The sequence below is a fragment of the Mus caroli genome, unplaced genomic scaffold, assembly GCF_978045245.1.
Source record: "Mus caroli unplaced genomic scaffold, Mus_caroli_1 scaffold_15, whole genome shotgun sequence".
Classification (NCBI taxonomy): Eukaryota; Metazoa; Chordata; class Mammalia; order Rodentia; family Muridae; genus Mus; species Mus caroli.
In genome coordinates this window covers 8,048,414-8,063,534 of record NW_028227270.1, presented here as the reverse complement: position 1 = coordinate 8,063,534, position 15,121 = coordinate 8,048,414, and the positions used below count along the sequence as shown (strand labels likewise).

At 44.6% G+C, this 15,121-nt stretch overlaps 1 protein-coding gene across 1 annotated transcript in view; it reads left to right on the top strand.

Annotated features, from left to right (window-relative positions):
- LOC110307747 (chondroitin sulfate proteoglycan 4-like) overlaps positions 1-15,121 on the top strand; it is a 67,380-nt gene that overhangs the window by 40,155 nt on the left and 12,104 nt on the right. Inside the window, exons 6-8 of the mRNA XM_029484999.2 lie at positions 334-532; positions 4,471-4,602; positions 9,579-9,748. Of these exons, the coding sequence (XP_029340859.2) occupies positions 334-532; positions 4,471-4,602; positions 9,579-9,748 (501 nt within the window). The remainder of the gene's footprint in view (positions 1-333; positions 533-4,470; positions 4,603-9,578; positions 9,749-15,121) is intronic.

Here is a 15,121-nt window from a genome sequence, read left to right as displayed (position 1 = left end):
TGTCTGGCATTCCATGTGGTGTATTTAGCATATGGACAGCACGTAAGATGCTTTGTAGCCAGTGGCTATATAGCTAGATATTAACATCAGTGCCTATACACTATCGAGTAGTTAATTTTGAGTAAACAATTAGCTAAAGCTTTTAATCTAAATCACGGACACCGGCATGTACATGGTGCATAGACATACGTGCAGGCAAAACATGTATATGCGTAAAAAGTAACTCCATTCTTTAAAAACTCAGGTGAGTCAGTTTAGTTTTTCCGTCTTCTCACGTGGGGTCCACGGTCCTGATGATGCGGGTGGACTGGAATTGGTTCTCTTCTCTTTAAGGTGTGGGTGAATTCTGTCACTGAGGTGACCAGAGGGGACCTGTGTGCAGAAGATGGGGACTCTTCCCCACAGGACTTGGTCTACTGGGTCACTCCTCCCAGCAACGGGCATCTGGCTCTCAAGTCCACTCCTGGCAGAAGGATCCAGAACTTCACTCAGGCTCAGATTGATGAGGGTCAGCTGGTGTTTGTGCACTCTGGTAAGTCACAGAGCAAAGCAGTGTCGATCGAGTACATGTGTTCTGAGTAGCGAGTGAGGTGGCTGTCAGACCTAAGAGTTGCTGACTGAAAATCACAGATCATAGAAACTTCCCAAAGTCTGTGTTTTTTTTTCTTAAAGCAACATGTTTAGGAGAGCCAATGAAAGCATTAGAGCCTGCCCGAGCCTCCCTGAGGCTTACTCAGCAGGGCATGTAAGGTCAGGCCTTCCATGAGAGCCCACTCCTCCCTCTCTCTGTGGTTCTCCACCCTTGCTTTGGCTGTGAGAAGACTTGGGCCTATTTGTTTGCTCCCTTCCCCATGACAGCACAAGCCTTCTAAGGAAGGGCACAGTCTCTGGTATCCTCAGCCCTTCAAACAGTGACTAGAACATAGTAGATACTTAACAAATAAAACGTTTTTGAACAAATGAAGTTTTTTGTTTTTGTTTTTTTTTTAACTACAAAACACCAACTATGTTCCAGGTAGTAACATTGCAGACACTGAGGATATAAAGCAGTTTTTGTGCAAGGATTGTATTCATGAATGAATGAATGTAACTACAATCATGAGAGATCCTAATGTTGTTTGGAAGGCTCTTTCTGCTTCCTGCTAGTCTTCAGTGAATCAATACTGACAACGTTTGCTAGAAATCTGCTGAAATGGTAGCCCAGGAACTCAGCCAGGGTGGCCTGGCTTTGTTGGGAGACTGGCCTCGTCAGTGGACCAGGGTGGGCAGCTGCCGGAAGGAGGCATGAGGAAGGCGTATGACCCAGGAATGCATGACCTAACAGCTCAAATCTTATCTTTCCCCCCCGTTGGTTTGAACTATATTACTTGAGACTATAATAAAGAAAAGAAAGGACACCTTTTAAACTCAGAGACAATGATACCTTGATTATCTATAATATACTTAGCACCCAGGTTTCCCAAAGAATCTGAAAACAAATTTGCATATGGATGCTCTCATTTGGTGGCCACAGATGGGAGCCCAGGGCCCAGGGCTTAGATTTCTTTTGGCACTCTCCTAAATCACTTCCATTCCTCAGGAGGTGCAGCACACAGAATATGTCGTTTCACAAGTACTCCGCAGGCCTCTGAGCCATACACAGTCATGACCCCATTTTTGAGATGAGAAAACTTAAGACACAGAAAGATGCAACCTGGCCTGACCCTTAAGGGCATGGCAGGTGGGAGGAGCCGGATTCCTATTAGCAGCACAGGATGGAAACAACAGCTCGCTCTCGGGGTTAACTGACTTGTCGGCTACCAGGTCAGTATCTGCCTTTAGCTGACAGAGGAAATAACGTCTACGCAAGAAGGCAAGAAAGGTGGAGACCAGGATACCATGAGGACTAATCCATTATAGCTCCTAAGTGGACACTGAGGCCAGCTGGGAACTCTCAGAGCAACTGAGGCCCAGCTGCAGGTGGCTTGCTGAAACCAGCTGCCCATCTGCCTATCACCAGCCCCAAACAAAGGTGAAGTTTAACTAATCTCATTTAGCGTCTTACATCTGCAAAGTGCTCTGCTGTAATCTAATTCGCCAGACCATACAACAGCCTAGGGAGCTGGATTCAGCCAAGACGTGGGCAGCCAAGGCCTTTTTCACTTGCCCTCCTGGTGGTGCCCTAGGGAAAATCAGAGCTCTGCTATAGAAAATCCGCAGGTCACCCTGTATGTCTGCTTTCTTCCTTGTCTTCCTGTGGTCCTACTGAGTTAGATCTCACTATGTGTAACACTCTTTATTTGTTCTGATATAATCTCTTATGAACATCACTGAAATGGAGATAGATGGACCAGCATCGACCCAACTCCCCGGGGTGTTTTAACAGTCTGACTCACAAGGCAGGGGCAAGATCAGGATTCAGGAGGTACTCCCAGGATTCCTAGGGGTAAAGGCATTCCCTCTTTAATTTTGCGTTTCGGGGAAAATTTAAACAATAAGACAACTTTGAAAATCTATTTCTAGGAAAGCAAGTAGAAGCAGAACATTAGGTTGCAGGCCCTGTGAGGAGTTAGGCACACTCTCTCTAGTTCCTTAATGGTGACCTATGAATATGTTGGTTAAAAAAAATATACTCACCCCCTGTAAACGTTCTTCTGAGGAATCGGAGCTCCCTAATGAGGAATCTAAGCCTTGCTTATCTAAGGCTTAGACGATGCCAAACATGACCCTGCCTGCTGTGCTGTCAGTCAGTCTGTCTGTGTCAGTAAAGGGGTACTGCACGTACTTGCAGTCTGACCACACAGCCTTGGCTCCTTGCCTTATTTCCCCAACAGCAACAAAGATACAATTTTTACCTAGCACATTCTGTGAGGGCCTGTGGGCTTTTAATTTACTCACATTTTCAGAGAGTGACAGGGATGTGGCCACCAGTCTCCCTGCATAGAGGTCTTGCCCCTGCCTTGTGAGTCAGACTGTTAAAACACCCTGGGGAGTTGGGTCGATGCTGGTCCATCTCCATTTCTGTGATGTCCATAAGTTAATTTTCCACTTTACCGGTATCCTTAGTCTCTGACAGAGGGTGGGGGTGGGATCTGCTTGCCGATCCTTAATGAAGAGCAGGTCATGTCTTCCCCTTCCTTACTCTCCCACGTTTGCACTATGGTTAGCTTGAGATAGATTTTGCTTGTTTATTTCTTTTATTTTGTTACAATTATAATTATATAATTTCTCCCTAGCCTTTCCTCCTCCCCAAAACTCCCATATACTCCTTCCCAACTCTTTCAAGTTCAGGGCCTCTTTTTTTTCTATTGTTACATGCATATGGGAATGTATATATGTATATGTGTTTTCAGGGTTGACTATTCAGTATTGGATAGCCAATTAGTGTGCTCTTTCCTGGGAAAGGCTATTTCTCAAGCTCTCAGGATTCCTTAATTGCCTATGTTCTTTGTGCAGGACAGAGCTGCAATCTTCCCACCCTCTCTTTTGCATATTTTGTTAAAAGTATAACTGTTTGTAACTAGTTGCAGGATAAATATTCCCTTCCCTTAAGTTCCAATTTTCAGTATTAAGCTTTATCAAATTCTTAAAAATTATTTGTGTGGTTATAGGCACCCATTAAACATTATTGATATAATTTATTGATAGCATAATAAAATACAGGTCATGTATACTTTTTAAAATTTCAAAAATTTCTCAGTGGTAACATCGGTGCTTTGTTTTAATACGTCAGAGCTCGAGGGAACCTGCATGGGAACCTTTATTGATGTGTCTCAATTTTGTTTCTTATCAATAATACAATCAAGCATCACTTAAAGTCAGGGAGTTTGCAACCCAATAGGAAGAACAACAATATCAACCAACCAGAACCCCCCAAAGCTCCCAGGGACTAAGCCACCAACAACGGAGTACACAATGGCTCCTGCTGCATATGTAGCAGAGGATGGTCTTGTCAGGCATCAATGGGAGGAAGGGCCCTTGGTCCTATGAAGGCTCAATAGAAGGTCCTATGAAGAATCGAAGGCAGGGAGGTGGGAGTGGGGGTGGGTGGGTGGAGGAACACCCTCATAGAAGCAGGGAGAGGGAGGATGGGATAGGGGGTTTCTGGGAGGGGAGAATCAGAAAAAGGGGATGACATTTGAAATGTAAATAGAGAAAATATCTAATTAAAAAAAGAAAGAAAGTCAGAGACACAGTCTGAGTAATTATTTCATCAGTGTGCAAATATCATGAAACTTCCTTACAAAACTAAGCAGGCTATGACATCTCTGGGTGATACAGTATGTGGGACCACAGTCTTACAGGCTGTCTGTTATGGATCCAAACATTATTCTGCAGCTGCATTTAATTCAGCAAGCTCAGTGGGTAATTAACACATTATGGAATTGTTCTGGCTTATTTTTCAGGGGACCGTGGAAGGAGATAGAATGGAGGTAGGTGACTTTTTTCAGGATAATCACATTGACCAGAGCGTATTTTCTTCTTTTGAAGGAGCAATGTCAGGTGGCTTTAATTTCCAGGTGACTGACGGTCTGAATTTTGCGCCTCGGCAAATCTTTAGCATCACTGCCCGAGCTCTGATCATTAGCTTAGAAGTCAACAGAGGATTGAGCATCTTCCCAGGTAAGAGGCTTGGCAGGTGCTGGGGGGTGGGGGAGGGGTAAGTGTTTTCCTAATCAATTAGAGAATCCACTTGTATGGCATAAAGAGGTGTCTCTTACTGTAGAATGACTCTCGAAACATCTATTAAGCCAGCCCCTGGCCCGCACAGAATTCTCAGCAGAAATTTGACCCCTGCAAAGCTGGCACTCGGCAGCCTTTCTGTCCCTTCCTTGCCTTTTCCCCAGAAAAGGAAGGCTACAGAGCAGAGGCAGGAATCGTGAAAGGAAGTGTCCTTCCTGTTAGTGTGCATCGCTCTTCTCTCCTAAGTCTTTACAAACCCCAGGTTTCTGTTTAGTCGTGTATTTATGTCTGTTATGTATATATTTAGATATATATCTCTCCTGTAGCTCAGGCTGGCCTTGAACCCACTGTCCGAAGATGACCTTGAATTTCTAACCTTCCTGCCTTGGCTTCTCCAGTGCTGGCATTACACGCTTGTACCACTCTGCCCCGTTTACTTGGTGCCGAGAACTGAACTCAGGGCCTTGTGTATGCTAGGTAAGCACTGTGCCATCTGAGCCACATCCCTGTCTGTGTTTACGTTCTCAAGCTGCTCGTGTTTCGAATAGAAAAATTCCCTGCAGCACCCAGGGCTTGCCAGTGTTTTCTGTTAGTACTGGCTCTGAGTGGCTGTTTGCCAATAATCTAAACCAGACTGATGGAGTAGGAGCCGTGAGACCTTCTGGCTAACAACCTTAGGAAAGGGGAAAATGTGTCCAATGGCAAGGGCAATTAAAATAAAAAAAAATGGAGAAAAAAAAAGCTGGAACTTATTTCCCAAAAGGCATTGAGATGCAGACATAAGGAAGCAAGAACATCTCAACATGGCCTGGATGTTGGGGAAGTGCCAGAGCAACCCTGCACCTGATAACCTACTTAAAAGGACAGACATGAGCCATCAAACATAGAAGGGAAAAGATGCTGGGAAAAGATCTTATTTAAAATGGTCCAACTAGCCCCGGATCCTAAAATTAACAGTGCCTGCCTCTCAGAAGTTGAATGGGAATCTCTGAAATGGGCTTAGCTCATTAAACTATCTTTTTAGATTTATTTATTACATTCTATGTGTGTAAGTGTTTTGTCTGCTTGTACGTCTGAGCACCATGTGTATGGCTATGCCTTCAGAGGTCAGAGAGCATCAGATCCCCTGGAACTGGGGTCACAGATGGTCGTGGGACATCACGTGGTTCTGAGAATTACTGAGCCATCTTGTCCAATTTTTTTTTAAACATTTGTTGGCCTTTAAGGGGAACTAGTTTTGGATCCGTCGGATTAGACGGATTCCTGTGCTTGTGAGCTAGGTAATAAGTTCTCGGGAAGTTGGTGGGCTCTGTGAGGTAAAGTGGAAACACAAACCCAGCAGCCAGGGGCGGAGAGAGCCTCCTGGTTCCAAAACGGACTTCAGGACTTCAAGGAAGAGGACGCTTTGTTCGCAGTTGTTACACAGTAACTGCTGGGATGCTTTTGCTAGTTTTTATTGTGATGCTGGTAGAAAGCAAGGCAGCCCTCTACCCCGGAGCAGTTTCCTCAGCCTTTAAGTTTGAAGTTCTCCTCAGCTTTTGAGTTTGGTGGGGGGAGCCTCTCAAGATGCAGCTAGGGCTGCGTACCCTAGGATTCTTCTGATGTAAGACTTTATGTTGCCCTTGCTCTGTCCATTTCCCCTCCGAATGAGTGAGAAGCTTCCACCATTTCCCCCTCAAGGCAATTAGGAAGCCATTTAGTGCTTTACAAAAAAATAATCAGCTACATGGCAGTAATCAGAAAAACCTGGCAATCTATTTTTAAAATTCCAAAACTAGAGTAATTCTGATGCTGCGAAAGATTTGGTTCCTTTCATCTGGTGCGGCCGAGTCTGGCTTAACAACTGATGACGGCCGTATTCAAGGAAAGGCAGGAACCCTGGAACTTAGACACTTTCGAGTTTATGGTGGATATTTTACCTAATCAATGAGGCCGGAAAAGGATCCATGAAAGTGGTCAGACTCCTTTACTTTCAGAAGACTGTGTCAGACTTACAGCTCTGTGTGTGTTGTTGGCCACTGTCACACTAATGCGAGTGTTTCTTTCCCTAGCAAACCTTACATCTACTGCAACCCAGCCCCTGTGTTGCAGCCTCCAGAGCTCACTCCTGGAACTCGCGTCACTAACCCTTCCTGGCCGGTTAGCTCAGTTGAACTTCTTAGTCACCTCTATCTCCACCCTGCCTTGTGTCCTATTCCAGCTCTTGGCCAGGAGGAAGGAAGGTGGATCTTCATGTTCATGTCTCTCGAGTGGCACTGATATTCACAGAAATCTTACAACTGTGGATTCAGAAGTCCTAGAGTGCAGGTGGACCTTAGTGGCCACCTGGTCCCATTCTTCTTACTGTTTTCCTGTCTTAGTTTTCCCAAGTAGCAGGGGCCACCGTCATTCCTGTAGCTCTTGTCATATTGTGCCCTTTCAGGGACCCACCTGAGCCTTGCTCAGCATGGCTTCTTCAGTAGTCACCCGTGGGCTCTTTGTCCTAACTGCTGTGTGTGAGGCTGGAATGTGGCAATAGATGCCGCATTCTGTATCTTCCTTCAGAGCCCCCATCTTTGTCCTGCTATGTGATGTCCCATGAAGGGTGAGGAGGCACTCTGCATCCTACCTCAGGGTGTGATGTAAGGTGTGTGTTCAGTGTCAGCTATTGCAGACTCATGTGTTCAGAACTTCTATATGTTAAAGTACCAGGGAAAAGTCCATTGTTTTTGTGAAAGCATAATTTGTTCTAGCACTGTTGCGGGAGTAGAAAATCTATTCCTAATACAGGCTGGGCATTCAGATACTTATTCTTTATATTTATATATTTATAGCATTTTATATTTTTAATTACCATGTTGTGTTTTTAAAAGTTTAAAGGAAGTAGTGTATGAATACACTTTTGTTTAGGCAGTGTTGCTGTTTAACTTTAATCCCAGCACTTGGGAGACAGAGGCAGGTGGGTTACTGAGTTTGAGGCTAGCCTGGTCTACACAGTGAGTTCTAGGACAGCCAAGGCTACACAAAGAGACCCTGTCTCAACTCCCTCCCCCCCACACACCCATAATACCCCACAACTTTTGAATATCCTGATTGACAGGTAAAAGATATGGAGGCATGGGGCTCTCAGTGTCTCATGTCTAATAGACATTGCCTTCAGGCAATGTGGCAATTCTGATCTCAAATCTAGAACTTGTATCAGGCAGTCCCTCTCCTTTAGGTGTAGACCAGCATCCCAGGGTGTCTTTATTATAGTATGCCTCTTCTCTGAGACAGGAACAAGAGGGTAGCTGTTTATTTTTTTATTTTGTCTCCTAGGCATTACACACACACACACACACACACACACACACACACACACATACACACACACACACCACAGCAAGTTAATAGGCTAATAGCCACACCAATTATGTAGTAATGTTACTGTTACATGTTTTAATCTCTTTAGTTGGGGGAAGTATTGCAGACAGGCATAAGTTAGCAGCAACCAAGGGAACTCAAACCTTTAAGAACTTAATGCACATTTCGTCCACTTGAACTTCCTCTGTGGTTCATCAGACTTTGGAAGTGCCTGCGTTGGCACCTTTGTACACTCAGCCCTGGCTTGAGGCTTAGAAAATCTGCATGGCAAGCCAAGTAATTATTAGAATACACAGTGTGTGAATGTTTAAGACTTTATAGCATCCATATTTTGCCAAATTTGAGTATTAGTGTTTAACATGGCTACTTTAAGGACTGTACTTCTAAATGAAATTTTGTGTGTGAACTAAGTAATGGATTTAAAGTATATTTTTATTGTATTTTTCAATTTTTCATTTTGTCTTATTGTAAATATGTACGTATAGCATGAGTGTGTGCATGTATATACACATATGTATATATAGTAGGTAGTTATATAATTTAATCAACATGTGTTCTCTTTTCTTCTCTGTCATTCTCCAAGAAAAAGTTTTGTAAGAGGTTTTACATTGCTCTTGCTTTCTTGCTTGGTCCTCTTGCCTCTTCCCCCTCTCTCCTATTCCCCTCCCCCTCTCTTTCCATATGCTCATGGCGGGCTTCTGCTTCTCTCTCTCTCTCTCTCTCTCTCTCTCTCTCTCTCTCTCCATCCTCTCAACTTCCCTCACCATGCCCTGAATAAACTTTATTCTATGGTTTAAAAAAAAAGAGGTTTTACATTGCAATCTAGCATAGATTTTGTTTGTTTAGCTTTAGTGATGGCATATGAGACTATACTGTGGCCTTAGGCTGTAGGGTTTTTGCTTACTCAATTGTACTTGGCTCTTTTTCAAGGAATGTTGGTCTTGACTCTTGGAGGGAATTTCCCGGAAAGTTTGGCTGTAATGCTATAGAAGCAACTCTGTAGGTCCGTAGAGGAGCAGCTCATCAACAAAGACTCCTTGTCCTGAGTCCCGAGAGGATGGCATCGAGAGCCCACCTGTCCCTCATCGCAGGAACTGAAAGAAATGAGCAGGGTTCGCAGGATTCAGATCCCATGAGCTAGAGGATGATCTTTCAACCCCAACCCCTGGCGTTCGCATGACCTGCGATACAGGCCTGGGAGGCTCCCTGAGTTTGTTTAGGAGCCAGCACCGCCCTCATAAGAACCACAATTTCTTGTTTTCCCTGCACCACACAATTGGATTTTTCTTTACATACCCAGGGTTGAGCCACAGAGGCCTTATTTGGCACGAACGCTTTTCTCTGGGGGAACTAAACAGAAGTGAGGGCATAGCTGGAGGAGAAGCACTCATTTCTGCTGTGGCTCAGGAGCAAATCATGCCCATGAGAAAATAGCCAGGCATTGCTAGCCTCCCACTGCCCATAGCTCCCCATTCATATCCATGAACTCTCCAGGCAGTTTTCAGAAGTCTAGAAAGACCGAGGAGCCGACCCGCTTTGTGCAGGTTGTAGTTATATTCATATTTCAATTTTAGGTTCCACAAAGCCACTTTCATCTCATGACCTGAGAGCCGTGACCAATGATGACAAGGCAGGAAACAGAACTGTAACATTTACAGTTGTCAGGTCCCCTAGGCTCGGGAGACTGCTGAAGATGAACCCGGATAACCGCACAGAGGACGTTTCCATTTTTACCCAATGTCTGGTGAGTCCTCACGTCCATTTTGTGCCACTGAGTGGGACTGCGAGTCTGAGCAGAGAGGACCTCTCATTTGTCTTCAGCCTGCTAAACCAATTAGACATGGGCCATGGCCCAGGCCACTTCTACGTCATTTAAAACGGGGTTCATTTTAGTGAGCAGAACATGAGATAGATGTCAGAAAACACCATGCAGATTCTGAAAGTATCAAATTAAAAAATGTACTCAGAGCTGGAGAGATGCGTCAGTGGTTGAGAGCACTGACTGCTCTTGCAGAAGACCCAGGTTCAAGTCCCACCATGCTGGGGAGCTCTCAACACTCTGTAACTCCATCCCCAAGAGCGCCCTAACTTCTCTTTTGGATTCTGCATGCACACACACTCACATGCACTACATGTGCTCTGCACACACAGGCACGTGCACACACACACACACACACACACACACACTTAAAAGTAAGGAAATATTTTTAAGGGGGTCCTTTAAAAGGAAATCCAAAGCGTATATATATTTACATCTAACATGACATGTACTAATTATGTAGTATATTATAATTGTGTGTATATGTAGTTTATATCCAGGGACTTTGTAACTTTGCTGGTTTAAATATCTTCTTATTGAAATGAATAAGCACTCAAAACATTTTTTGCCTTCTGGCCAGGAATTGAGTGAACCAAAACATGATTGTTTATGTGTTATTTCATCTTCTAAAGGTGATGTTCTCCAAATGTAATTCTTTAATTTAAGCATTCCTTTGGTTGGTAATCTGTCATCCTCTTTCTGTCCTAGAATACCGGTCTGAAAATTTATTTGGCTATAGCTTTGAGTAACTGAAGAATTTTCTGAATCTCAAGTCAAGTTTCGAGGAAATAGAGTTCTTTACCTTTGAACTCGTTCTGTATGGTGTGAGGAGAGTGGACATGGCTTTTGCTTTTCAGTTGTCTGTGTGCGTTTGAGGGAGTGGATTGTGAGGCAAGCTTCATAAGCCTCCAGTGTAACACTGAAAAGAAGAAGTATAATGTCTGCAGTTTGCAGTTTTTTCCAAGACACAGAACAAAAGCTTGGAATGAAAACTCCATTGTGTAGGGAATTAAGATGTGCCCAGAAGCATCAACACATGCCCGGGGTCAGTTGGCCTTTGGAATACTAATAAGAATGATGTTATTTCTCGAAGAGTACGTTGGCTCTAGCCCCAGTTCTTTTAAAGGACAAAACAAGACAAAACATTTTGACTATTATTTCCAAGAGCTTTTAATTTCAAATATGTGGCATTTTTAGATTAAGATTGATATATCCAAAATAAGTGTTAGTGAATATAGAAGCTAGAACTAAGTAGCTTTTGCTACAATAACAAAAAAACCCCAAGTCCCAGTGTCTTGTGATAACCAGCCTGCCCTTCTCACTTGCACTCTCTGACAACCGTGGGTTGGCTGTGGTCTGTTGTTCATGACTTCGTTCTTTCAGAATCTAGCTACTGGAACAGCCTCGCTCTAGTCATGCATGGAAGGCAGTAAAGGGCAGTGTGATGGTGGACCATGGGAACCTGTGCAGCTTGTATTCTAGAACATCCTTTGTATTCACATACCACAGGAGGTAGCTTGTGACCAGTGTGGTGGATAAACTGAATATTTGGAGCTGTGTTCTAACTGCTATGGTGCACTGACATGCAAACAGAAAACTGTGTATAATACTGGAAGCCAGGTACGTTTTCCTAAGAAAACAAACCACCTTTAGCGTAGAACACATTTGTGAATAGGAAATTCACACACCAAGCCAACTAGAAGGTCCCAGGCAAGCAAGGTCTTGATTAAATAAAATCCAGTTACTTCCAGATTTGAATGGCTTGCTGCCCCTTCTGATTATTCTGCCTTTGTAACACATAGCAGGTATCCGACAAACTTGTCAGCGATGGCAGATACGGGCCAGAGCAGGAGAGGTGTTCTATGGGAGCTCAGTGCTGCACAAGGAAACGGGGGCAGGCTCCAGTCAGGAAACAACCAGTCCCAGGCCACAGATCAGGGGACACAGTGTCTGGCTCGTCCCATCCCATGGCCCTTTCTTCTGATGAACATGCACCTGCCATTCCAGAGGTGTGGTTGAAAACTTAGAATCAAAGGACAAAGAAGAAATTATTTTATCATTTGAAAGGTTGTATACAAAGACTGTGTATCTGGCTTTGTACACAAGGCACGCCCCTGATATAATAATTTCTTTCTCCCTAAAACCTCGTCTCAGATATAGTTGTAGTTCGTAGAATTTCCACACGACAGCCATCTGGTGCCTTTGTTGTGTGGTATGTGGAGAGATTTTATAGTTTAGGTATCTGAGACCTACTGGTAACTTCTGGGATTGTGCAGAGGTTTCTTGGCACAATACCAGGAGATCTAGGCTCCCTCTGTGACTCAGCAAATCACATAGGTGTTAAACCTGTTTTGTTATCTTGAAAACGGGAGGAGTCATAGCAGTGATTGTTGAAACCATGTTCATGTATGCAGACTCAGACCTAAAGCATGCATGTTCACATGGTTACACAGCCTATTGATAGCAGAGCCAAGAGCGGAGCCCAGGGCTCTGGATTCTAGGTCATGCTCTGGTCAAATTAACCAGGGCTTTCCCCTAAGTGGTTAAATGTGGCTAAGACAGTAATAGATGTAAAGTGTGTAGCATGTTTCCCACACTTAATTGACGGTTGTGGAGATGGAAAGTATCCTTCTAATGATCAGGAGAGACACAAGCTAGAAATACTATATGATTTGTACATCATATGGGCACCTGGTACACCCAAAGGCAATGTGCATACAAAGTCAGGAAGCACACAGAGAGAGACACACTCAAAGACCAAGCTTCTGTTGGATCCAGAGTGTTGTCCAAGCCGCTTTTCCAAGGGGGCATTTGAGTGGGTAAGATGAAATCAGACAGGTACTTGTTCCAGGAGGCTACATGGTAACTTAGACCACATATGACCTGCCCTCAGGTGGGTCTGAGCTTCAAGGGGTCAGTCATATAGGCTACATTAGCTGTCCCCTAGGGGGGTGGACATCACAGAGCAGTTGCTTAAGGTGACTACCTGTGTGGGCCATGCTAAAGACTTTCACTGAGGAGACTGGCATCACGATGACTGAGAAAGTCCATCTGGTATTCAAGATGGGTGGTGAGGTGACCGGACATCCTAAGGATTATAAACACTAATTAGATGGGGTTTGAGGCTGATGCCTAGCTTTTTGTTCTTGGAAATGTGAAAAGTCCCTTTCTATTTCTCATATTTAAAAGGAGTTTCCCAGGGGAAGGCAATTTTCTGCTACACTGGAACTGGCTGGTGTTTGCCCTAATGTGCAGCAGTCATTTAATGAATGGAAATGAGGTCATCAGAGGAGAATGACATTTGCTCCACCTATGACCCACTTATTGTTTCCTTTAGAGAGTTCCTAGTGTTCTCAAATACATTTCCCTAGGGGATGATGAGAGAGGAGAGCTAAGGAAATATAAGAGGTCTCATGCAGGGACCAAGTGTTCCATCCCTGGCCAGAGCCCAGGCTGGAGGAACAAAGAGGCCTGAGGATGGACGTCTCCAAGGACTTGTTCTGACAGGGCAAGAGGGATGTGGTGGGAGGAGGGGAGCCGCTGGGAGCTGCTGCTGACAAGTCTCAGGGTTTTCCAACATCTATGTTTGTCACTTTTGAATACTTGTCTCTCTTTACGCCTCAAGCATCATAAAGAAAGTCAATGATGTGAGGAAGACTACAGAGAAATCCAGGGAAAGCTCTGGTCCTTTCAGGCTCATAGATAGCTTTGGTGTGATAGTGGGTATTATACACACACACACACACACACACACACACACACGACATTCAAGGGCTTTCTGATGCTGTAACAGAGTATCTGAGAGGAATCCATGTGGAGGAGAACAGGTTTATTTTGGCTCGGCTGCTGAAGCTTCAGCCCTTTGTCAGCTGTCACTTGCTTTAAGGCTGGCGAGGCAGAACATCCCAGCGAGGCACACAGGTAGAGAAATGCTTACTTCCTGAAGGCTGGGAAGCACAAAGAGAGAAGACAGGATATGGAGGCAAAGGTTGCAATGTCCCCTCAGGGGCTCATCCCCAGTCACCTAACTCACCCTCAGTGGTTTCTCCACCTCTTCAAGGTCCCACCCCCGCCCCAATAACTCCAAAGCCAGGGAACCCCAATAATTCAAAATCCAGAGAACAAACACATGGGGTTCTGGGGGACATTTCAGATCCAAACTACAATGCATACTTTATAAAAGCAAGGGCAGAAAACAATAAAATGTTAAATTTATATCAAGACAGAGCAGAATACCACCAATTAATATAGTAAACGTGCATTGATCTGAATGTATTCCAGGGATAAGGACATGGCTCTAGGGCTAAGAGCATCTGCTGTGCAAGCATGAAGGCCTGAGTTCACATTCCCAGCAGACACATAAAAGGACTGCTCTGACCTCTGCATGTGTAAGCATGGGTTAAAGCATATACACACTTATGTGTGTGCATTATGTGTGTGCGTGCACACACACACACACACACACTACACCACGTACACACATTAAACAACACTGAAAGCATTCCAATCCTGGTTAGCATATATGTTTAGAAATGGGCATTTTTCTGTATGGTTTGAGAGCAGAAAGAAATTAGCCTTTCTTCTTGCCCCTCCCACACACTGCCTCCTTTTCCACATGCAGATGGCGAAGGGGCTTTGGCACTGCCTGAAGTTGTGGGGAGCGGGTGTGGTGGCAGTCCCAAAGGCGCCAGGGACTGCAGCTAAGTCGTATGACTTGCACCTGACTTCCTCATATAAGCCACAAACATCGTGAGAGCTGCGCAGGTGTACCAGGTTACTGGCGAAGCCATTTTGGTGGAGATATGCCCCTGCTGCCCTGATTAGCTGAAGCTGCATACTTGGTGAGGTGATGTGGCCTGCTGTGAGTGGATGGGAACTGATAGTATATAAGAGTGAGAGGCCCAAGGCTCGGGGCCTACACAGTCAATGCGCAGCCCAATAAACGTGTGCAGAAGGATCCTATTGTGGTGTCTTTCTTGCTGGTGAGACGGGCGCTCACATGAAGTTGATAACTTCTATCAAGTGGTACCCAGGTCAGTTCCCAGTCATCGTATGACAGCTCAGATTTACCATCAGTCAGCTTTAGAACATTTGGGAAGTCAAAGAACGGTGGAGAGGACAGGGGGCCTTTCTCTTGGACTGGTGTTTGCTCAGTCGTGCAGCAGTCCTGCCTGAGGCTGTATGCTCAACAGAGTGCGGGAAGCCTTCCTCTGAAATCCTCCATGAAGATCCTGATTAGCACGTATGTGCTTTTATCTGGCCTCTTCAATGTGATGGGGAGAGAAAAAAAAGAGATAA